This window comes from Triturus cristatus, chromosome 3_1, assembly GCF_964204655.1.
Source record: "Triturus cristatus chromosome 3_1, aTriCri1.1, whole genome shotgun sequence".
NCBI classification, from domain to species: domain Eukaryota; kingdom Metazoa; phylum Chordata; class Amphibia; order Caudata; family Salamandridae; genus Triturus; species Triturus cristatus.
Window position 1 is genome coordinate 858861918 of NC_140583.1, and position 25251 is coordinate 858887168.

The 25251-nt window shown below is 45.9% G+C and overlaps 1 protein-coding gene across 4 annotated transcripts in view; it reads left to right on the forward strand.

Annotated features, from left to right (window-relative positions):
* LOC146861186 (neurabin-1-like) overlaps nt 1-25251 on the forward strand; it is a 611401-nt gene that overhangs the window by 113473 nt on the left and 472677 nt on the right. For all 4 annotated transcript variants that reach the window (XM_085645289.1, XM_085645286.1, XM_085645285.1 and 1 more), the window contains exon 2: nt 15414-15546. In XM_085645289.1, the coding sequence (XP_085501415.1) occupies nt 15414-15546 (133 nt within the window). The remainder of the gene's footprint in view (nt 1-15413; nt 15547-25251) is intronic.

Below are 25251 nucleotides of genomic sequence, written 5' to 3' on the forward strand. Positions count from 1 at the left end.
TTGTGACTTAAAATTACAAATGAAAACGTCACAAGAGGCTTAGTTTTCTCCTATTATTTTGTATTTCAACTATTAATTTCTTCAGGAAAATCTTGAGGGATCTACACAAATGACCCCTTACTGAATTCCGAATTTTGTCTACTTTTGAGCAATGTATAGCTTTCCAATATCACCCTCGAATATCACACTTGTTTCCAACGTAAACTGCAAGTATGTTGAAAACACAAAAAATAGCATACCTCTTCTGGAAAAAAAAACAATGCCAATATGTTTTTGATACAGTTCTGCTTGTTCCTGAGAGTTACTAAAAGCTGGGAAGATGGTGAGAACAGCCCAGAAACCATTATGTTAATGCCATTTGAATAATAAAAACCTACACTTTCTTGCACCGCACTATTTTCCCTTAAAAAAGAATCTATATTTTGGTTATGTTCTTGGTACCCTCCAGGCAAATCTACAAACACAGGGTTGGGTTCGGTTTTAGATTCGGTTTATCCTTTTGTGAAAAATTGAGATTTAAGCACAAACTACCCCCAAGTATCCAAAAAAAGATGGAATTTGGGATTGAATTAGCAGCCAAGAGGCTAATGCACCTGCCATTGGGCTTTGTGGTTACCTTGAAGAGAATGGCCTTCTGAACGTACGGGACAAACTACGTTCCAAGATGGCTACTATTACCTTTAGCCGTTAGTGCAACCTTTGAAAGAGAAGAGGGACTAAGTGTGTCTGGTGTCCACTGTGTGTGAGCAGACTCTGAAAGCATCTTTAAATCTGTGTCTTCTTATTATAGAGGCTTTTTGATCAATGCCACTCTGCCCTCCGTCATTCACACACAGCGAGGCTCACAGTTAGTGCCCTGCTTTCGTGCACTTAGTGACCAGGTTTGCAGGAGTCTCCTGTGCCAAGGGGCTCTTTCGTTGGTGCTGGACAATAGGATGCAGCTGTCAGTGCACATGTTTATCTCCCGGCAAGTCACTGGTTTCTCTAAATAATTCTCTGAATACTGTCCAGCGAGCAGAAAGATGAGCCAAATTTTAAGGTAGGAAAGCACAAACAAAAGTTATATACATGGGTGGGAGGCGCTGGAATAATTTCTGAGGCTAAAAGTTTGCTTGACCAGTAAAGGTCATCGAACAATCTCCTCCCGGAACATGATGCATGATTTTGATGCGCTGTTCCTGTAAAATAATTAATTTGTATTGAATTTACCATGTTTCTTGGGAAGCTACTCAAAGTAAAAATAGTGTCATAGTTTTAAAAGTGTTTTTTTCTGCTTGGCTACCAACTACTGTACATTTATCAAAGTCTAAGAATTTAATAGTGCCTCACAATGGAGAAATATACATAATTTCAGTTGGGGCACGACGTGTGCGCCTGATGATGTGGCAGGTTATATTAGGGTCATTTTGTAAGGCAGAGCTGTGGCAAGTGGACCGTGCAAGGGCTTGGGGGTAGAAAGTAATGTATGGTATGGAGCCAGAGTACAAAATCGATGCACTGTACGATAAAACATGATTAATGCATTATCTTTGTGTATTCTTCTAGTATTGAGCGGACATGCTCTTGTCACTACTCTAATGTGTAGGATCTGCGTTTCCTTGTGAAACTTGGTAAAGGTTCTAGAGAAAGGTGCGGCTGAATTGTGACGAGTGGATCCGTTGATCTTGGGCATTTTTAAAGCCCTTATCTGCATAGCCAATCAGCTATACGATAAAGGTAAATCATAGCTTAGTTAACAGCACCTTGCACATTGTTTAAGTTGTGCGTGATCCAATCCACCGAGTCTTAGCTTATTTCTTTATTTGAGTTGCTAATATTACTGATACCTGGTAATGTGGGATATGAAAGTTCTGACTGGATGGACACATGGATGGACACATAGTAACTACATTGTCAAACTTGATATCAAGCATTCATTACGTATGCCATCAGCTCTCCTTTACTGCTCTGAAAATGGATTTGTCAAAGGTTGCCCTATTGCAGCACTGTCGTCAGGAAATAGATTGATAAATAAGCCATCAGTCAGTCATGCAAGTACTGAAAGGCTCAAAGAGACTGGCAGCCAAACTGGTATAGAATAATCTCACGCACTATCAATAAATACACAAACCTATGTATGTGCGCGTGCCTGTGTGTGCATGGACACCTTTATGTGCTGTGTGTGTGCTAGTCGATGTTGTACGTGCATAATTACACATGTGGTGTGGAAAACCGATTGGCTTTGTCAAAGCTGTTTTTTATTTAAGAGGAGTCCAAGTAGGTGATACGGTGGAAGACATAACTTTTAAATAAAGATGTTCGCGCCAAGGTTCTTAAAGGCAAGCACATTGTCACCTAAAACAATGAGCATCCTAAAATGCCATACTGCCCAGCACAGTGAGAACCGCCGTGGAGGTTGAATAAGCTGAGCTAACGGAGCAAGGAAAGGCAGGCAGACACACAGTTGTTTGGTCCCTCGAATGCCAGGTGCTCTCACCTCCGTGATGAGTTTGCCGAGACTGAGTGTTTGAAGGCACTGCTGTGTCTGTCTGCATTTGCATCGATTCGATGTGGCTCACCTTTACCATCTGTGACATGCAGGTGCAGCACAGCTTGCAGGTGCTGCATCGCGCGGGTCCACATCAGTAGAATATGATAAAGGAGCGCCTTTTTCTTTCTGATGCAAGTTGATTGAACGTTTAGAGCTACACGAAATGCAAAATTATGATCAAATATGAAAAGCAGTTCCAACCAACCATTGTAAGGCACGTTCGCCATCTAGTGGATGCACGGTGCAGAAATGTGATGCAGGCAGCTTAAAAAAATGTCACTGAATGAAGACCGCTGTGAACACAGAGATATTAAACAGCAGTTCAGATGATGACCAGGCGAGGTGAACTGAAAGTTTCAAAACACACGTCGAAAGTAAGCGCATCTGTCTGCAATGGAAAGTACACGATTAACCACAACACTCCCGAAAAAGGTGCACGTATGTAGAATCTTCCCAGTCTGGGTACCCGCCAATGACTACGCCACACACGGAGCTTAGATTACACGTCTTTATTCTGCTGCTTGTAACTGCAACCACAAACATTTTAAAACAAGCTTCTATGACATTTTGCTCTGATGCCTACATCACAGCTCTAAGTAGTCCGATAGGAACCAAAAGGGTTCTGTCATGAAACCCGCAAGACTTCTACATCTCCCCCTTTGTTAAAGTATTTTTCTTTTTTACAAATCAGCAAATATTCTCTCACTCACTCTCCCTCCCCCCCCTTTCTTGGCTCTTTAATTATTCAACCAGATTTAGTTGCTGGGAAATGTTCTTTTCACTGTCGGAGTTTTCGAAGAAGTAGCAGTAGTCACTTAGTTTTCTGCTTCAGTCTTTATTTCACTATCTTGATCAGAATACCGATGAATCAAATACCGAAAGTGGGAAGAAAAGACTCTCTAATAACAGACTCCCCATGATGCTGAGCGCTAACCATATGCCCCTTGGGGGACACCATCATATAGAGCATCAGATTTTTCCTTCGCAGTTGTTGGGCGACCATTAGATCTCCTGTCATAAACTCAATGTTCTTTGCATGTCACCTCTTGTCGGCATAGGCTTTCACCTTTTCCTTATTCACCAAGTTCGTCATCTGAGTTGTATTCTCACTTCCTTCTTTTTGTTGGTCCATTGAGGTAACTTGGTTGTCATTGCTCTCCCGAACATCAAAGTCACAGGGTTTTTGCCTGTGGTCGACTGAGTTGTTAAACGATAGGCTTGTAGGGTGGAATTCAAAACCGTTTATTAACTGATCCTCTTAATAGGTACATGCTGTGCTGCTTCCTTTAGCATACTCCTAAAACGCTCAACAAGTCTGTTGGCCTGCGACCTCAAAGGTGTACTCTTCTGATGCTTATTGTTCAGATGCTTTAGAAAATCATTGAATTCTCCATTGTTGAACGGCAGGCCACTCACACTTCAAAATGGCTGAAAATGCCCCGTGTTGCAAAAATGTTGCGGAGTCTCTGAATTACTCCTTCATGGGTTGTGGATGAGAGATACTCTATTGATGGAAAACGGGAGTGCTCATCCACAATTACCATCAGATGTCCATTATTGGATGGACCAAAGAAATAGATGACTTTTCTCTCCCATGCATGCTTAGGGAGTTCTGTCATGGTAAGAGTATGTTGAGTACTGTTTGAAAGGCAGCTACGTAGATGAGCGGCCTGGATTTCCTTTTCAACCCTCTCCTCTAAATATGGAAACCAAAGTCTATCTCGGAAAAGTTCTGCAGCTGAAGATGCTCCAAAACTGAGTCTCTCTTATCCAAACAGGTTGACATGTAGAAAAGGTTGTAATATACCTGCAATGTTCTTCGAGTTCCAACTGATGATAACCTTTATTTAAATCAAGGCTAGAGAAGACCTTTGCACCATTTAATTGTGTTATGTGACCAATGTGTGGACCTGGATGTCCTTGTTCAACTGTCTTGTATGCTTGGTGCATATCAATACATGCGTACAGCTCCTTCAGTGGCCTTTTCGGGCACTGCCACTATAGGAGAAGCCCATGGTGTCAGACTAGTTGAACACTCAATGTCATGCTTAAGTAACGATTAAAATTCTTTTTCAACAGCTTCTTGTTAATGAAAAGCACCTCTTCTATGTCGGTCAGCAATAGGATGGTCATCGTCATTAATTTGCAACTTTACTTTCGTACTCTTAAGCTTTCCAAAACCATGAAACTATGAAGGAAAATGACTTACTATTTTGTGGTGAACATTCATATTGTAATTCACAAAAATCAGTCCCATATCAGCAATGGTACTGAAACTGAGCAGACAGCCACTTGCTGCTGTACCTTGAAGCACACGGATGTGTGCTTGTACCTTTGTTTACTTGTGTTTGTGTCGCTACAAATGAACCTGGACTTTTTATGGGCATCGATGTAGCCCAGGTGTACACTTTTGTTTTCGTAGGCATTAGTCGAGGCAATGGAGATAATTCATTGTATTTCTTTTAAAACACTGTTTATTGATGCACCCCTATTGATGATGAAAGGTAGCGAGCAATCATTTCTTTTCAAGTAATTTTCAGACAATGTATGACTTTGGTGCTTTCGCATGTCAACTTCTTTTTGACATTTTTTAGGTCTCGCCTAGCCGCGCGCATGCGCTGCACTGCGAGACTTATTGTAAGGGGCTTTCAAAAGCTCACCCACACGGGTAACTGCAAGCAATAGGCCACACACGCACAAGTGTGGCCTATTGCTTGCGGTTACCCGCATGGGCGCCATATGTTTTGAATTACCGTGCCCAGACACGGGTGCGATAATTCAAAACATATGGCCTCACGAAGCGCCCCCCACGTGCACATCATGACGGCTGGGCCCACAGCAACACTTGGGGGGGGGCCCCACGGCATCTGAAAGACCATATTTAAAAAAGTATTTACAATAAAATACCCCACGGCATCGCCCGGTGGGGCCCCCACGGCATCGCTCGGGGGGGGGGGGGCCCCCACGGCATCGCTCGGGGGGGGGGGATCCCCACGGCATCGCTCGGGGGGGGGGGGCCCCCACGGCATCGCTCGGGGGGCGGGGGCCACCCGCGGCATCGCTCGGGGGGGGCCCCCACGGCATCGCTCGGGGGGGGGGCCCCCACGGCATCGCTCGGGGGGGGGGGCCCCACGGCATCGCTCGGGGGGGGGGGCCCATGGCATTGCTCGGGGGGGGGGCCCCCACGGCATCGCTCGGGGGGGGGGCCCCCACGGCATCGCTCGGGGGGGGGCCCCCACGGCATCGCTCGGGGGGGGGGCCCCACGGCATCGCTCGGGGGGGGGGGCCCATGGCATTGCTCGGGGGGGGGGGCCCCCACGGCATCGCTCGGGGGGGGGGGGGGGCCTGCATCGCTCGGAGGGGGGGGGGGGCACGGCATCGCTCGGCACCAACCATTGGAATAGGCAGAAACTAGTTGCCAGCATTGCAAGAACAAAAGAAAACAGATTTTTTTTATTGTAAATACTTTTTTAAATATGGTCGTTCAGTTGTACATAATGCCTTCTTGGTCATATATAAGGTAACAAAAATGCTTCTGACACTTTTTTATTAACTTTTCAGCATGCTGCACAACAGCCACACTTCTCTACAGCACAGCATAAAGACATTGGCAAAGTCAATAGCTCTGGCTAAACACTTATAAGGCCCCATAGGGGCAACCTATTGGCCATGCCAATGCTTGTCCTCACATGCTACCAGTTCGAAAAGCGCCCGTTGCTCCGAGGTAAGTATCGACCTGGCACAACCATCTTCCTCACTGTCACTTGATTTTGAGGCAGACAAACTTACGATGACATAGATAATAATTGACTTCGTTCAGTGGCAATTTTCCTCAGTTGATGTCGCCGCTTGGCGTCAAACGTTGCCTCTGGAATGTTCTGATGGCCATTTTGTCTTCGCACCGTGACACACGCAGTTTTTCCTTTGCTTTACAAACGTCACAAAATGGTTTTCTTTCCCTCAGCCTTTACATATCTACTTAATGGCGGAACGTTTCCCTTTGTGTGAAAACGAAAATCCACATCTAAAACATAACTTTTTATGAGTAGACATCACTTTGTGTCCATCAGTCTTTTGCTTACGTTTCATACTCATGATTGATTCACACTGGGCACTCTAACTCCATGTCAGTAGCTAGTCTTTAAGCATGCTCCTCAGCTCTGGTAGCCATCAACACTCGCTCCATACTAAGAGTTTCTCTCCGCATTCGTTATCTAAATGAATCTGACAAGCATCCATCAATAACTCTAAGTCGCATAGCTTCCTCATCATTAAACTTAGTATTTGAGCGTGTCCTGTTTCTCCACAAATTCATCAGTGGTTTCACCAACTTTTTGGGGTTTCTGACTGAAAATGTATCTTTCGTAATCCGCGTTTGGCACTGGATTGAATTTGAGATTCTGAGTTTCTCTAATCTGACGATATGTCATTTATATGGCAGTTTACAGCATTTTCTTTATGACTTCTTAAACGCCATCACCAGAAAGATTTTTGAGATACTTGATGATCTATTTTTATCCTTTTCAAGTGCATCAGTGAAATCATAAGTCTTTAACCAGGCAGTCCCTATATAGCCAATATTTAGCTGTTTGGCGCTATTGAAAGGTGGTGATGGTCTCAGGAATGCACCAGCTTTGTAGTGAATGTGGAACTTAATGACACCGTGGTTGGATCCCTGTAACTTGGTGTGAGCAACTCATCTGTGAGACCTTGCGACGTGCTGGCTTCTGACACTTCTTAATGATAGCTGGAAAAGAGTTTTTTCGCAGCCATCTAAAAAATTTCAATATTCAGAGAGTCGATCTTGGCTCCTTATTTTTCAAAGACCTGTGAAGTTGTTCTGAGCCCCCCTCTGCAACTTTGTGAAAGAACCGCTTTAGAGATGGACGACTCAGTAAGCACAACACAAACACTTCTCCTTGAACCAGCTTCCCTGAGTGCTGTAGTATAACTCTCTTTAGGGTATTTAGTAAGTTATTATTTTTTATTTTTTTTAGTCTAAATGTAATTTTGCATTTTCTATCGCCTGGTTGATCTCCATCTGGCAGCGCTTCTGTTTGCAGCGTTATTTTGCAAGTTATGGTAATCAACTTAGGCACTTCGTGATTGGGGTGTGGCTTGACTGGGGACGATGGCCGACACATGAGCGAAGAGCTCCGCACAGGCTGCCCTATTATCCTGTTGCCTGAGCTCATTGGGTCGGTACCGATCCACCCTGCTGCTACCGTAACACTGGGGTGAACGATGGGTACGGCGGAGCTGATCGCGGCAATCCCTGGTGCCATGATTCAAGAGCGGTGCTTCCCGTAGTGGCCTTCGTGGGAGGAGACTGCCTTCCTGGATGCCTGCGGCGGCCCGGACACTATGCGATGCCCCGGCTTGGAGCTGCATGCAGGCCACAGGCTGAACCGCTGACCCCAATTATATTTAACGCTGAGACTTTCGCCGAGCGGTCTGCAGAAGCGTCCTGCCGAATAGTGATCGGAGGTCCTGGAAAGAGGTGGCAGCACAAAGTATTCTGGAGGAGGAGATCGGGGTGCTGAGACCCGTGCCGACCAGAGGTTAGGCTCGTGCGTATGTGGTCCTATTCGGAAAAGCCCGTCGTCCGCTTCTGAGGTAACCGCGGCCCTCTGAGTGAGGCAGACGGTGACAGAAGGGCATTCTCTTGGGCTTTGGAGAGCTTTGCGTATTTGGGAACTGGCTGAAAGTGTAACGCGGCTTGGCCGGCTTTTCGGGATCGGGCACTGAGGGGCTGGAGAGAGGTGCCTACTTCTCTCTCCTCTGCAGCATCTACCATTGGACACCGCCCTGGTTCGGCCCGATCGCTGCTGCATACTTCAGGGGGGCGCACTGACTCTTTAACTTCATATTTTTACCTGTGGCACGGGCTATTGCTTGGAAGGGCCCCGTACCGCATGACTGTTGACGCTGCTGGCAGCTCGTGAGGGGGGCTCTACCTATCCTGGGTGGGCCCCTAGTACCGGTGGTCCTGCCGACTGCCTCCACGCGGGAGACGGAATCTGAAGGTGTTTTGGAGCTAGTTTGCGCGCACCTGCTTGGGGATCGAAGCTTCCCCCCGCTGCGGACAGCACTCCAAACATGGATAAGCCCAGGAATAAAGTCGCTGGGGCTCCGCAGGAACATGAGGACCATGCGACCTGATCCAGCAACAATTGAAACAAATCCTTAACGCCATCACTGACACAAAGACCAACCCTTTACCAGGATATGAGCACTGTGGCGATAGGCCTGGGTCTTTTACGCGAAGAACATAGGAAACTGTCAGAACGGGCCAAACATAACAAGACTGCTGTGGCAGAACTCTTGCCGGCACAGAAAGCGATGGACTACCAGTTGAGTGCCCTCACAGACAGACTCAGTGCCCTGGAACGTAGGGCTGAGGATGTGCAAGGCCGCAATCTACGAAACAACGTCAGTGGTTGGGTTACCGGAGGGAGCGGAAGGGAGTGATATGGTGTCCTATCTCGACAACTGGTTCAATACGGTAGTGGCACCCAAGGGACTGACCTCCTTTTATACTCTGGAACAAGCACATAGAGTGCCTGCTAAACCATTGGCTCTGGGGAGGCCTCTGAGACCAATAGTGGCCCGCTTGCTTCATTTTAGGGACAGACATACTGCTGCAGAGAGCAAGGTCGGAGGGTCCCTTTCAGGTGGACAGTAGTAGGGTCACTTTGTTCCCGGATTATACTCTGGAAGTACAGCGGAAACGGGCTTCCTATCTGGAGGTCAAGACAGCCTTGAGAGAAGGGCTGCAGTACTTCCTAATGTTCCCGGCCCGGTTGCGCATTGCGCTTGACAACACCACTCGCTATGTTGATTCTCCCTCTGAAGCGTGGGACTGGCTAGAAGTCTACAAAGGTGGTCTGACGGGAGATGCGAATCGTGAAGGGACGTGCTCACAGATCAGAATGCCCAGGTCACCTGGGCTACGAAGATCAAGGAGGAGAGCCCAGGTGAAGCCCAGCGTAATACAAACTACAAAGGAGCGGGCCGCGGCATTACAAGCTGTGGTGTCACTATCCCACAGTCGGACAATGACTCGGACACGTCGAATGGTAGCAGTATGAAACTGCCTGTGGTAACACCCCAAAGTGTAGATGATATTGTATGAGAATGCTATTAGTTCCTGGCTGCTGTTTTCAATTTCACCTCATTACTGTTACATTATGTATAGAGTCCCTGAGCGTGCTTGGATTCATTGCAGCTGGTGCCTCGCGAGCTAGGTATGCGTCCCTGGTCAGTTGCTTCCACTACTGCCTCTGAATTAGTTGGAGGTTTCTTTAGTCTTAGTTTATTAAAGGGTTGGATGGGAGCTCGTTTAATAGTTACTGTCCTTGGGAGGGGGAGTTGGGATTATGGGCATGTTCTATGGAGACCCAGGCGTGGCACTGCTCAAATTATGTACGACTGTTAGGCACAGATATCACCGTGGGATCGTTGGCGGACTTAAAATGCATATCATGGAATGTTGGGGGGCCTACACTCAATGGGCCGCCGCTATAAGATACATGCTTATTTAGTGCACAGGGGAATTCAAATCTCTTTTCTACAAGAAACACATTACGGGCCAAGAGGGTTTTGCATTGCAGCGTAGATGGAGAGACCAAATTTTTCATACTGCTTATTCTGCTTTTGCGCGTGGTGTTTTAATATGGGTTAGAGCTGGGGTCCCTTTCCAGCTTGTACAACAGATTACAGGGTAGATCGGTGATGGCGATGGGTAGCGTCTATGGGCCGAATATTGATCAAATTACTTTTTTCACTCAACTCTCTAAGAAACTAGCGCCTTATTTGACCGGCGCTGTAATAATAGGTGGGGATTTTAATTCAGTCGCTGATGTCCAGCTAGATAGATCTCATCCACCCCTATCTACTGCCCCTACACATAAGATAGCTAGAGCTAGGAGGAACTGGCAGACACACTGGGGACTGGTGGACACATGGAGGGTGCATTATCCGACTGATTGAGACTATTCCTTTTTCCTCGGATCTTCACGAACTTCATGTTAGGATTGATGCTGTACTTTGCTCCCCAGAACTACACACTATGATCGCGCATAGCAAATATCTTACCAGGACACTTTCAGATCATAACCCATTGTTGGTTAGGGTTCAGTGGTCTCAGGTGTGCCCTGCAATCCAAACTGGCGCTTAAACCCGGAGCTCTTGGAAGATTTAGTATTCCGGGAGGCAGTGGGAACTGGGGTGACTCAATATTTCCTGGAGAATGAAGGTACAGCCTCTTCGCTCGCAGTAGAATGGGACGCCTTTAAATAGTGGTGAGGTGTCTGTGCATTTCCAATGTGGCTGGGGTCCGGAAGAATCTACTCCAGGACAAATACTGCAGATCCTAAAAAATTTGAGGTGGTTATTACCTGTTAAAATGTACTGTATTAGCTGTGTTTGCACATCCAGAAGTGTTTTTATGCCTGCTTGCTACTGAATGTATCTTTTTATCTCCATTTATTGATGTTGAATTTTATCTGATGTTCTGTTTTTTCGCACATGCTTTTATTGGTGTTTCTTCTTAAATCCGAAAAAAGCTAACTTTGATTTGACAGCTCTAAATCACAATATCAGAACACTAGGGCTATTTCTGGACAACTTTGGCGGGAGCTTACGGGCGTGGGCTTGGTCGATGAATGATGCTATTTGCACCCGGATGCCCGATACAACCCCTTTTATTCTCATGTTCACCGGTTCTGCTCTCTCATTGATCACATATTTCTTATGCACTTCTTCCTAAGGGGCTTTGATGTGGCCAAGAGCTCAGATATCTCGATCTCGGATCACACCCATGTCTAACTCGTTTGGACTCAGCGCAAGGTTTCAGGAAAGGGCAATCACCCCTCCCAGCGCCTGTACCCCCCAACTCATGCGTGAACCTGCAGCTATTGCTTCTGTAAAGGATGCCATCACTAAATATTTTGAACTGAACACCTTATCTGATATGATGCCCCCCCCTGCCCACCATGCTTTAGGACTGCTTCAAAGCGACCGGGGGGAGAAAGAGTGTCCTGTCCTTTATATCTGTAGCCATAATGCGGGAGGCTCACCTGTTTGAAGTCGACCTTTCTGCAAAGTTCCGCTCTCTGGAGCACTCTGATAAGCAGCATCCTACAGCCCGTGTTAAACAGCAACTGGCAATACTGAGAGGCCAACTGAAAGAGCATCAGGTCAATAAGGCAGAGAGGTCCTTATTATCATGCAAGTAAAAATACTACGAGCGGGGCAACAAGGTGGACACCATCTTGGCCCACAGGCTCCAACTGCTACACACCTGCTCTTATATCTCTAAATTGCAGACTGGGAGCTCCACATGGGCTATTAAAGAGCCAAATAAACAATAGACATTTTATGCCTTTGATCAAAGCCTCTGCACCAGTGAAGGGTACGATCTGGTGCCAATTGTTGCTTACCTCTGTGATTGCCCCTGGCCCCCATTAGATCCGCGGATTGCTCGGGACCGTGAAGCCCTATTCACAGCTGCACACCTGAGTTGCGCCCTTAATGGGCTGCCAGTGGGGAAGATCCCTGGCCCGGTGGCCTACCGGTCCTATTTTACAAACTCTTCCTCCCCTCACTTGAAAAAGCACCTGGTTGGGCTCTAAAACTTCTTCAGAGGCAGTACCGGCCTTACACCAGCGATGCCTGTGGTTAATATTACACTTCTCCCTAAACCGGGTAAGGACTCCACTCTGTGCTCCTCCAATCAGTCGATTAATCTACTGAATGTGGATGCCAAGATTAACGCCAAAATGCTGACTAACTGCCTGAATCTGTTACCGGGGCTTATAAATGCTGACCAGTTCGGCTTTATCAAGCACAGACAGGGCGCATACATCATCAGGCGCCTTGCTCACCTGGTGTAGAAGGTTTGGGTTCATAACATCTGTCTGCCTTCTTTGCCTCAATGCAGAGAAGGTCTTTGACCGAACCAGTTAGGCCTTCCTATATGCAGTACTTCATGAGATCGGTTTGGGCCCAGTATGATTAGTAAAACGATGGCCTCCTATAGTGGTCCGGCCACTCAACCCTTCGCCGGGGTATTCGCCAGTGGTGTCCCTTCTCTCCCTGCTTTTTGCTCTTGTAGTGGAACCCCTGGCCATCCCCCTTAGGCACGACCAGACTAACCGGTATAACCTTTGGAGGACCGCAACAGAAGGCCCCATTGTTTGCAGACGATATGCTGCTGGCAATAACAGAGCCAGCAACCTCCCTTTCGACAGTGGTCCAGAGTCTGCGGGTATTCAAAACGGTCTCTAGATATATGATTAACATGACTAAATCTCACATACTTAACTTGACTATCCTGCTGGAGCAGGTCCCACACCTGGCAGACCTTGTCCCCTTTCAGTGGGCGCCCCGGTCTTTAAAATACCCTGGCCTCACTATCCTTCTCCTTTTCTGTAGACTTGCTCCCAAACTAAATGGCTGCCACTTCGCAGAGCAGTTTTGGAGGACCTTTTAGATATTGAGGCCATCTGTCTCCTGGTTGGGTCATGTGAACGTGGTGAAAATGAATTTCCTCACATGGTTGCTCTACCTCTTCTAGTCACTCCCTACACCTATCCCAGCCAACGACCTCACATCTATGCATAAAGATCTCTGACCCTTTATCTGGAAGGGGATATATCCCTGCATCTCAAGATCTTCGCTGATGTTGACACGGAACCACGGGGGCCTTGCGTGCCCCAATCTCTTAGGGCTGCACACATGTTACATTTCCATGTGTGTAGTCAAGGAAAGTGGAAAGCACTGGCTACATATGGACCAGGCGGTAGCCTGTGGGCCCTTACCTGTGACACCAACCTCGCAGTTCATACCTGGCACCCCGGGCCCCGCAGTGCATACCTGGCGACCCCGACCCACACAGTCTTGGAGATCTGGCTCAGGCTAGCGATTGGGAAAGACGTTGCCTTCTTTCCCTCCCTGAATATCCCACAACCCAGACTTTACACCTGCCCTCAACCCAGTCTTTTTTCTGGAAAGGGGTGATTATAGGGCCTTACAGTAACTCTTCCACAGGTGTCCCATCAACCCTTTTGAACAGTGTGAACTCTAATTCGCCGTTCTGGTAAATCTCACCATCAGTATTTCCAGCTTTGTCACTGGGCACTATTGTGCCCCCCCCCCCTCCTCCCCCCCTCCCCCCCTCCCCCCCCACCTGCTGGTGCCACCCGAGCTCTTACCCCCTTTGAAACACTGGTGCATGGCTTTGAGGGATCGAAGGGTCTTTTTTTTTTTTTCAGAGTTTTATATAGCGCAAACTTGCCCCGAATCCAATCAGGTATCAGAGCGCTTTACATAGCACCAATTACGTTACATGAGGGGACACATTAATTTTTTTTTGTTAGGCACAGGGAGATTAAGTGATTTGCCCATAACCACAGGATGTTCAGCGTCGTTATCGAGACTCAAACTCAGTTCCCCAGGTTCGAGGTTGAGTGCCCGAGCCTAAAACACTCAGTGTTTTTCAGCTGTTTTGAAAACATTCTTGCCATCCTTATCAGACTAAATTGGGAGCAAGATAGCACCTTGAGCATCTCTCAGAAGCAATGGGACCTTTTGTTGCGGGACATTCCCAAAACACACAGGAGTATTTCCCAGCTAGAACCAGTCTACGATTTAATGATACAATGGTACTAGACCCCTGTGCGCTTACGCACCATGTTCCCCGCAGCTGCAGACACCTGCTGCAGGTTGGGGCCTTTCAGTACATATGGTAGTCACTATAGTATGGAAGGAAATACTGGGGCACATTAGAACACACTGGGAATTTCCATACCAGCAAACTACTACAGTCATTCTTGGGGTGTGGCCGGTCACACTTGAGGCGGTGACTCATGCAGACTGTTATCAGGTGCGCCACATGACTGGAGCAGCAAAGCAACTCAGTGTTGGGGTGAAAACCCTGTCTGCTCCTTCAGTGGTGGTGGCTTGGTTCACGCGGCTGTGGCATATTAGCCATGGAGCAAATGGCGCATAAGATCATGTACTCTGACGAGAATTTAGCTAACCTCTGGCAACCCCTTATTTATTAAATGACCCTCTCCTCCCCTTCATGGGCTCCCCCCTTTTATTCATGCTCCCCCCCCCCCCCCTCCCCCCAATGATTCCTTCCCCTGTACATTTTTTGCATGATCACTGGGGCTGTGTTAAGGGAGGATCCCCATACCTTTTTGTCTTGATTCCTGGTTTCTCCCAACCTCCCACCATCCTGTCTGGGCATAGCTAAGTAGCACCTGCATAGCTTATTTTCAGGCAAGCCCTTACTGTTAACATGCTAACGGCCGATGGTCTTTTAGGGTGGGGGCTATACTTCCTCATGGACATTTGCATCCTACACACACTAGTGCTTCCCCCTCTGTCCGTTTGTAGACTTAGCAAAGTTTTCTGCCTTTTCCTCCAACTATGTCAACCCCCCCCCCCCCCCCCCCCCATTGGACCCCCTTGACTGACGCTGGCTCAGACTATAAACATATAGGTTCGGGGAGTGGGGGGGTGGGGGATATTGTCGGTTGTTAATGTGATGCAAATGTTTAATCAGAGCTTGTATATGCAATGGCATTGTCGTACAAATTTTTGCCAAGTTAATGAAAACGTAGTGTTTGTCAAACCTAATTAATGGATTCTGAGTAAATGCCCAATTTTAGAATTTAATGGTATCTTGTTTACTTTTCTTGTATGTTACCCAGTGATTGGTTTTGGCATTTGAGGTTTTCAGAAACCGCTCTAGAATTTATCGTTTTAACGATTACTCATGCGTTTATTTATTTGAAAAGGTATGTGTCAAATGGGAAAAGACTAGATGTTAATTCTTTGTGTTTAAATTTATTTTTTACGCCCTTTCTTAAAGGTGTTCACCACTTACTCAAATGAAGACTACGACAGACGTAATGATGAGGTCGATCCTGTGGCTGCCTCTGCTGAGTATGAGCTGGAGAAAAGAGTCGAAAAAATGGACGTCTTTACTGTGGAAATTGAAAAAGGTAAAAAAAAAAAAAAAGCGGTATCTGTCAATTAACATATTGGTATTGAGAAGCTACCAAAATAAGATTAGCATTAGTGTTCATTTTAAGAAAAATAATCCTGCTCTTGTTGGAAAAGGATAGCCAGTTTTAACAAAAACTGGATAGAACTTCTGATGACGGCGGACATTGACTGCTACCATTCATTATCTTTTGAATTGTTTTTAATGCTTTAAAGATCAGGTTCATGATTTCATAGGTGATATTTGCTGCATTTGTTTTTTTTATGGTTTAAAATACTGTCACTTGAATCTTTATTTGCGTATGGCGATTTTGTTGGCTGTTTTTTAAAAAAAAACACGTTTTCTCATTCCTTGCTGCCATTGGAGAGTGCTTCGGCACGCTCTCCTCTAGCACACCCACTTTAACACCAAGAGCACAATAATGCTCATAGTTTGGGGAACGATAGTTTTCACTTGAATCTTCAACTAATTTACTTTTTCCGAGAGAGGAGCGCCATTTTTACTCAGTCTCTCGTGCCTTGTAGAAACGCCATATTGAGTCAGCGCTCTAGCGGTTGGGCTCGCTAGGTCCCTATCAATTAAAGAGAGACCATTCTGCAGAACCATGACGCAGACACGCCAAAGGCAAGCCCGTCTGCGCCCAGAACGTGGTCAGTGCCATCCACGCTGCTCAATCTTCCACCCCTCAAGTCTGTTTGTTTTCTAGAGATTTTCATCTTGCCTTAAATGTCAATCCATGTCGCCCTCAGATTGACTTTCAGTCTTGTGAGACTCAGAGAATTTACTCTTGCGAGTTCTGCAGCATAAGTTTAAGAAATAATGGAATTGTTGAGACGGAGTAGAACACCCATGAGGAGTATGCCCCCTTACCGCCTTTGAGTAGGGTTATTGACTAATCACAATCCCCAGTGGGTTTTAAGGTATGTCTCATTAACTGTAGATCGCTACCCCAACATAAGTTACATTTTCTTTCCTCCTTTTGGCTGACAACACTTAGGATTTTTTATTCCTAAATGAAATGTGTTTGAAGGATAATTCCAACCTGGACTTAGTTGTGGCGATTTCACCAGGTTATTGTATTCTGTCCGCCAACTGATGTTGGGGATAAGGCGGGTGGTGGGGTGGCGGTTATTTTTGGGGATACATTTGAAGCATTCTCCTCACCTTTTAGCCAGTGTGGAACTATATAAAGTCTTATCTTCAGTATTAAACTGACCTGCTACTTCTCTTTATCTGGCCTCTTCTTGGTATAAAGGCCTCCAGTCTGCCCCAGCAGTGGTTATGCTGCACTGTTTGACAGCATTGCACTGCTTTCCCTGCAATGCACTAATTTTTCAGTTTTGGGAGATTTTAATGTTCATGCAGGTGACCCTTATTATGCCTAAGCCACCCACCTTATTCAAATGCTGGCTGGTTTGAATCTTATCCAACATGTCCGGTCCCCTGCTCCGAGCCAGACACATGCTGGATTTGTATTTTTCCTATATTACCACTATGCAGGTTAATCTCCCAGAGCGTCTGGTCTGGTCACGATGGGATCTCTTTCACATTTCCGGGAGCATGTCCTTCAAATAGGACCCCCCCAAAAGAAAATGGCAGAATCTTGCAGAGGAATCCTTTGCTCAGTACCTCCGCTCCTCTTCCTCCGATTCTTATAGCGGCAGTTGACTCTGATATCCCTTTGCTTAATGATTGGATCGCTAACTCTTTAGACTCCTTAATCCTTTTAAAATAGCATGTGGCGAAAAGATCTAGGCCTTCAACCACTTTGTTTTTCCCATATCTTAAGGGCTGAGAATAGCTTCAGCATTAGGGTTATACACTTCCCTCCAATTACGCTCATGTTTCTTGCAAAGACCCTTTATAAAGCGGCACTTAGCAGTTTTCACAAGAATTGGTGCAACTCAATGAGAGAGTACATTGCGCTTCGCATTGAGATGGCTTCAATTCTTCTAGGTAAGTGTCCAAAATTGAAAAGTCTTCTGTCTCCCTTGAAGCAGCTAGAACTGCCATGCAGCTAGAACTGCCATTATCCCTTCCGTCAAACTCTGTGATAAACTGTCTTCTTTTGTAATAAAATTCAGAATATTTATGCCACCTTCCTGGCAGCATCTAAAGGGGACAGGGCTCTCATCCCATTATTCAATGGGGATATGCTGTGGTAGCAAGCATGTTGGCTATGGGTAAAGGTGCCCGAGAGTAACCGGTTGCACTCCGCTTAGTAGCTATGGACATCTGGGAAAGGTACCCAGATACTCTGAAGCTCATTCATCCTAACAGAATGGGATTTCTGCAGGCAGTTGGTATCAATGGGATGAAAGTACCTGCCCTGATGGATACTGGTGCCTTTTAGCACTGTGGTTGAGAGAAAGTACCTTAATTCAGAAAAGATACTCCTTGGAACAAAAAAAGACAAGATTTGTAGCTAGTAGATAGGGTATGGAGTATCCACTTGCCAGGGTTGAGAGTGAGCTCAATGCCAAGACAGACATTTTTGTTATTTAAATATTTTTATTGGGCTTTTACCATTGCAGTAATTACAACAAACATTTAAAGGTAATGATAGTACACGGTGAAGGAAAAAATCACACATTGCATGTTTAGAAATACACATTTGTCATTAATACAATATGAAGGAGTTCTATTCAGTTGTAGCACGTCGCGTAGCAGTATAGTCGAGCACAACTCAGTATTGGAATATGTCCATTAATCACTAACCAAGATGGCCATTTTTGAAGTTGTGTAAGGAAAAACCTAGCAACTGGATGTCTTTCGGGCAGTGATTTGATTGCCCCTGGCTTGGTGCAAGGACCAGAAGCCGTTCTGGTGGGGACAACGTCAGCTTTAACCAGTGTTCAGGCTGCACATCAGTCTTCGAGTAAGGCTTTGGATCATCTCCGATGTCCAGGGACCAGGACAAGGTAGGTTGCGTTAAAGGGCGGACTCCGGAAAGGCAGGGACTGTAGAGGTCATTGCTTCTGCTCCAGAGGGAGAGGGAAGGATGAAGCTCCCGAAGGGGATCATATGTTGGAGTCTGGGTCGCTTCCAGAGCTGCAGGGTTTGTTAGCTGCTTGAGGCCCATTCATGAAGTTTTCTGTAAGGCACAGGAGGAGTGACCTATGCTTGGGAGACTTAAGAAGGAACAGGTCAGCAAAGGAGTTATTGGAAACTATGTTGGCTGGGAGGATGGTCTGCTTTATAGTGAACCAATACATTCTGATCCAGGAACTAGCAAGAGGCTAGCTGTTCCATTAGTGCACAGGAACTTCCTGATGACACTAGCCCACAAATTACTCTTAATAGGGCACTTTGCGATTAGAAAGCCCAGGATAGATTGGACTCTGTTCTACTGGCCGGGGATGTGCAGAAACAGATATTTTGTAGAACGTGTTCCACTTGCCATTTGTGTGGTAAGACAGGAGTGGGGACTAAAGCACCGTTCATGCCTCTACCAGTTGTAGGTGTTCCATTTGCGGTAGCAGTAGACTTAGTTGGTCTAAGGATCAATCTAGAAAAGTCGCACCTCATGCCATCTCAGTTCCTTCAATTTCTGGTAGCTATGCTTCGCACAAAGGAAGCAAAATCTTATCCCTCAGAGGAGCGTGTTCAAAAAATCGTAAGCCTTGCGTCGCATATACAAATAAAGTGCGTTTCAGTGAGAATCTACAAATCCTTGCTGGGGATGATGTCTTCTTGTATCCCCTCACTTCCCAATTGCAGACTACACCAGAGGCCTCTTCAAGAGCTCCTAGACAAACAATGGATTCAGTCTCAAGGGTCCTTCGAAGATCGGATTGTTATCACTCCTCAGACCCAAAAGGCCCTGTCATGGTGGAAGATCTGGGAGCATTTGACAGAAGGTCTGCTTTTCGAACCGCAGAATCGGAGTTATGTTATGATGACAGATGAATCGCTACAAGGTTGGGGAGCGCATCTCCAAGACCTCGAAATTCAGGGTCACTGGTCAAACCACGAAGCTCAACTTCACATCAACCTGCTACAGCTAAAAGCTGTCTTCTTAGGATTACAGGCGTTTCTCCCCAGAATTCGTGATTCAACAGTACTAGTCACGACAGACAGCACATCATCGATGTTTTACCTTTTAAAACAAAGGGGTACAAAATCAAAACTCCTTGTCGAAACAAGCGCAGGAAATTTGGAGGTGGTTACTGCTTCACAACATATCATTTCAGGTCCAGCACGTTCCAGGAGTGAACAACACAAGAGCAGATGTTCTGAGCAGATCGTCCAGTGTTTCTCACGAGTGGGAATTGGACCAAAGCCAGCTTCTCAGAGTATTTCATCTATGGGGCACCCCATCGCTGGATCTGTTAGCGAACCACCACAACTCAAAATGCAAACACTTTGCAAGCAGGTTCCCACAAAAAGGTTTGTGGGGCAATGCTCTACAGATGCGCTGGACGGGGATGTTCGCGTATGCATTCCCTCCATTTCCTCTGATATCGAAAGTGTTGCGAAAGATGAAATCGGAACCGTGCCATTTGATTCTTGTAGCCCCGGCATGGCCGAGACAAGCTTGGTTCTCCGAACTTCTCAAATTATCAGTGGCACCCAGGATACAGTTTCCATTAGTGCAGAATCTGATCACTATGAACGAAGGTCAAATTCTCCCTCCAAATTTGAAATCTCTGAACTTGTCAGCATGGAACCTCACGAACATGAATTCCAATCTTTGAATATTTCTCAGGAATGCCGAGATATTCTTTCACGATCTTGGGCTATCTCTACGAATAAAACATATTCGGCTAAATGGAAGAGACTTTGTCAATGGTGCGCATCTAAAAATCTACATCCATTTCATGCCTCCTCAGAGCAAATTCTTCCATATCTTTTAAATTTGGCTAAATCAGGACTTTGACATATGTCTATAAAAGTGCATTTGGCCGCTATCAAGATATACGAGAGTTCCTGACCGTCCATCTCTTTGGTCTCAAAGAGTGATAAAAGAATTTCTCAAAGGACTCTTCAGGATGTTTCCCCCGGTGCAACGCCCAATAGTCTCTTGGCAGCTTAATACGGTTCTTATACAGCTCATGAAACCCCCGTTTGAACCAGTACATTAAGCGGATTTACAGTTCATTTCATGGAAAACAGCTTTACTATTAGCTCTCACGTCAGCAAGAAGGGTCAGTGAAATTCAAGCCTTCTCAATTGCAGAACCTTTTCTCCAATTCCGACCGGATAGAGTTATCCTTAGAACGAATCCAAAGTTAATTCCTACGGTCCCATCCAACTTTCATCTGAATGAGCCTGTAGTGTTACCTACATTCTTTAAAGATCCATCGTCATCTGCGGAAAGAGCCCTACACTCTTTAGACATTAAACAGTGTTTAAAATTCTACATTGATAAAACAAAATCTTTCAGAAAAACAAACTAACTTTTTGTGGCTTTCTCTGGTCCCAGAAGAGGTTTGGCGCTGTCCAGATCTAGTATTTCGAGGTGGATAACTTCAGCCATTCCTTTGTGTCATGTCAAGGCTGGAAAACCTCTACACTCCAAGGTGCACGCGCATTCTACGAGAAAGATGACAACTTCTACTGCTCTGTTTGCAGGAGTGTCATTGCCAGATGTCTGCAGAGCAGCGACGTGGAAAAATGTGCACACCTTCACTAGACACTATTGTCTAGATGCAGCATGGAAAAAGGATGCCACAGTCCTCTATTTCAATAAGTTATTTATCAAGATATATAAATGTTCTGGTATACATATTGCAAATGTATCTATGTCTATCTAACTATTTATTTTCTTGAATGTTTTGAATACTATCTTGGTATTAGTATACTTTTATGATTGTTAATATTCTAGAAAGAAGAGCAGAGCCCACGGACAATTTGGGGTTCTATCCTGGAAATGCAGTTTGGTATAAGTACTGCTCGCTATTCTGATACAAGCATGTGAATCTATGAAAGATTGAATACTGGAGAAGAAACTAGTTACTTACCTGTACACTATGGTTCTTCAGTATTATCTTTCATAGATTCACATGCGGCCCGCCGGCCTCCCCGTTTCTCAGGTAGAACCTTTTTATCTCTAGATATATCCTTGTCTCTCACTTGGGGCTGGAAATCTGAGGTATGATGGCTCTGCTGGGGGAGTGTGATGTCAGGGCTGGCAGCTGATTGGCAGAGTGTTGGACCAAATAATAATGAGGTTTGGTTACCAAATAATAATTCCTTATGGGATTTTTCTATGCAGTTTTTTCTAGTACTGCTACGGTCATTCTGTTACCGTGAGACTCCCACCATGACGGGGAAGAGACAAGCATGTGAATCTATGAAAGATAATACTGGAGAACCATAGTGTACAGGTAAGTAACTACTTTTTTGTGGACTATGTGATTAGCCTCAGGAAGTTGATGGAGCAGTACATGAGTCAGGCAAAGGAAAACCTTGAGGGCAGCCAAGCGCTGATGAAGAAATGGTGCGACCAGAAATATGCGCTGGGTACCGGGAAGAAAAGGAGGTATTGGTACAAAAGCCTATTTGTACAAGGCTTTTGGAAGATAAATGGTGTGGGCCATACAAAGTAGTTCAGAAGATGTCTGAGGTAAACTACTTTAGAACAGGTGCCACAAGGGATTCCAAGAGGGTGTTCCATATGAACGAACTGAAGCCTTGCCTCCAGAGTAAATGTCATGGTAGAGGAAGTTGAGGAAGACAGAGAGCCTCTTCATGACCTGCTGCATACTAACATGAATGATTCCACTATGGAAGGGTATAGTTAGCCCCTGAGTTAATGCCTGAGCAGCAGAGTAGGGAAGTTTTGGGATGGCTTGCCAACCACTTCTCAAGGGTTGACTCCTGTCTGTGTGCATGGCAGTTATGGGTTACAGTCCTCCAGTGAATGTCAGAATGTACAGAATGTCTGACCAGAAGCAGGGATAAACCTCACAAGAGTTAGAGTTGTGTGGCCTACTTGGATGTGTTGCTGTGTTCAGCAGTTCATGGGAGGAGTATGTGGGGCACTTTATGCAGGGGTTGTCAGGAAAATATGAAGTGAAACTGACCAACAAGGTCTAGGGGGTAGGTTGCTTACTCTGCCCCTTACCTTTTTGCACATTTTTGTTCATGTTGCAACCAGCCAATCAGCACTCTGTCTGGCTCAAGAGAGAGTGTGCGTGTCCCTCCTTACCCCCCCCCCCCCTCCCCATGTGGGTGTCTGGAGAGAGCCGTACCCTTTAGTAATTTTTTTTACTACAGTTTTTTTTGTCTTTTTGTTGACTTCTCTCTCCGAGTCGTTCGACTCCTGGTGCACGGAGGGGTATCACATCGACAGACTGGCTTCAAACCTTGTGACTCCTGGTACAAGTTGATGTCGGTTACGGACATGCACGTCGTGTGCCTCTGGTGTCTGTAGCGCGACCACAACCAGAAGTCGTGCTTTGACTGTCAGGCCATTAACCCGAAGTCTTTGCGGGAGCGGTCCCGAAAGTTTCTTGAGGCCCGACAGTCAGCTCTGCGCCGCTCGAGGTCCCGGTTGACAGGGAGGTCGCGGGACCGGTCGCAGTGTCACCACCATCACTCCTCATCGAAGTTTTCGGGTAAGTCAAAGCACAAGATGAAGGCGAAGAAGCACCGTCACTCTTTGCCTTCTCCCCGTCCGTCAGCCGACAGGATGCGGAAGGTCGTTGTCCTTTGGCTCCGCTCGCGGAGCCTGTTGGGTTGGCTCCTAGCTTCCCTCTGTGGTAAATATTTCGTTACCGGTACTATTTTTTATGCGGTAAAGTCTATTAAGAATAACTCAGTAAATATAAGAGGCAGAATCCGTGGTATTAGAGGTTTTAAAAGGCTTTATTCCTATACAAAGGAATACAATTCGAATTGTAGGCATTCTATTCCATCACCACGAAAGTTCAGGAAGGAAGGGCATATATTATTGACAGATAGACAGTTTTATAGAAAATACATTACAGTGAAACAGATGCAAGAGGCGTAACAGCTGATAGTATAGATAAACTGTGCATACGTAGCTAATAGAGGCGTATACATGGGCGTAATTTAATAAACGTCATCATACATGATGTCACAAGTGGGTGGATCCATAAGAGAATCCTGCAATGTCAGCAGAAATATTTGGCAGAGATGCGCGCGCAGCCGCATGACGTGTGATTGACGTGCAACTAGAGGGTGAAGGGGACTTGACATTTAGCTCTACATGTGGAGACAGAAGTCTGGGGGTCGTGTCAACCTAATCCCAAATCATATCTAATATCCTATGTTTAAAGAACTGTGTTATCCAAAAGGAGAGGCCTCTAGGATAGAATCTTATTCTATACTGACTGTTAGTGCGTGTACAAGCGTCTAAGTGTCTACACTAGATGCGAGGGGGTAGGAATATTCCATGGCAACGGGGCTATGAATTACTTGCATGAGGGCAGCGAGGCATGGCCCTGTGCACGGTAGCTGGAGGAATGTTTACCTAAACTACTAGACAGGAATGCATCGGATGAGGAACGAAGGAGATAATCTTGAAGGTGAAATACAGTTTTTGGCAGGCGACTGGCTGGATCAGGCACCGTTAGCCGCGCAGGGAGTAGGACAAAGTTCATGGACACAGATGCAGGCTCAGACTGGAGCTTTCAGAGGCAGAAGGCAGGAAAAGGCTTGATGACAGAATTCGGGCCTACTCGCCTGAATCTGTAAAATGTGGAAAGTGAACCACATAAAGTCGGTGGCCTTTCATACTTAGGAATGGAATATCTGACCCATTCATGGTGGTTCTGAAAGAGGACATGTTGACGGTGGACGCACATATATTTGCGTCTTCAAAACTGAAGCAGGAGGGAACATACATGTACTTATAGCATGCACATGGAGCCGTTGGGGTCTACGATAGGGGACATAACTGATCACAAAATTCATATTTCCTCATTCCCTCCTTGTCCCCTACGGACCCTCAGGAGATATCGATCTTCATCAATCCATCGATCTGTTCATATAGCATCATTTGTTCTTCTTTCTTCTTCCGGGATCTCGAACGAAAACTTGGATGTGGGATACACGAGGTGGCACACAGACCACAAATCGCTGGCCCACATTGTAGACATAAGCAGCAACTGAATAGTATGAGAAAGCCAATACCTAGGAAGGATAGGATTCTCCATCCCCAGGCTGACAACACGCCCCAGAACCAACCGGACCAAGTCCAGGTGCCTGGACTCTGGTGTATCTGGCTTACAATCTTATGAAGGCGAGTTATGGCTTTATATACTGACGGTGAATTTTCTGGTATGAAAATGCAGCAACTTGATCCGATGACCCTACAAGCTCCGCCCCTATCGGCCAGGATGACGTCAAGGACAAGACGATTTTGAAGCACAACAATCCGCATAGCAGACTGCTCTTCTGTTAAATTGCCTAAGGCGGAAATAGTTTCGTTCACTACTGCTTCAAGGGTTCTGGTTAATCTACGTATCAGCTTACTATTAGTGACTGTACCTATATAGGGAAAGAAACCTTTATTGAAATCTGTGTATTTTTCCCATGCTGTTTCAGTGTAATCGACAATTGGGAGATCTCTCTGCTGTCTATTGTGTACTAAATGGGTATTCCTATGATAATCAGGAGGAGCTAGGAAAACAGGTGGCAGAAGGAATGCTATGTAACAGGTACCATCCCAATCTAGAGGTAGACATATATATGCGGTCTGGCCACATATAAAGTAGGAATGACGGGAAGCTCT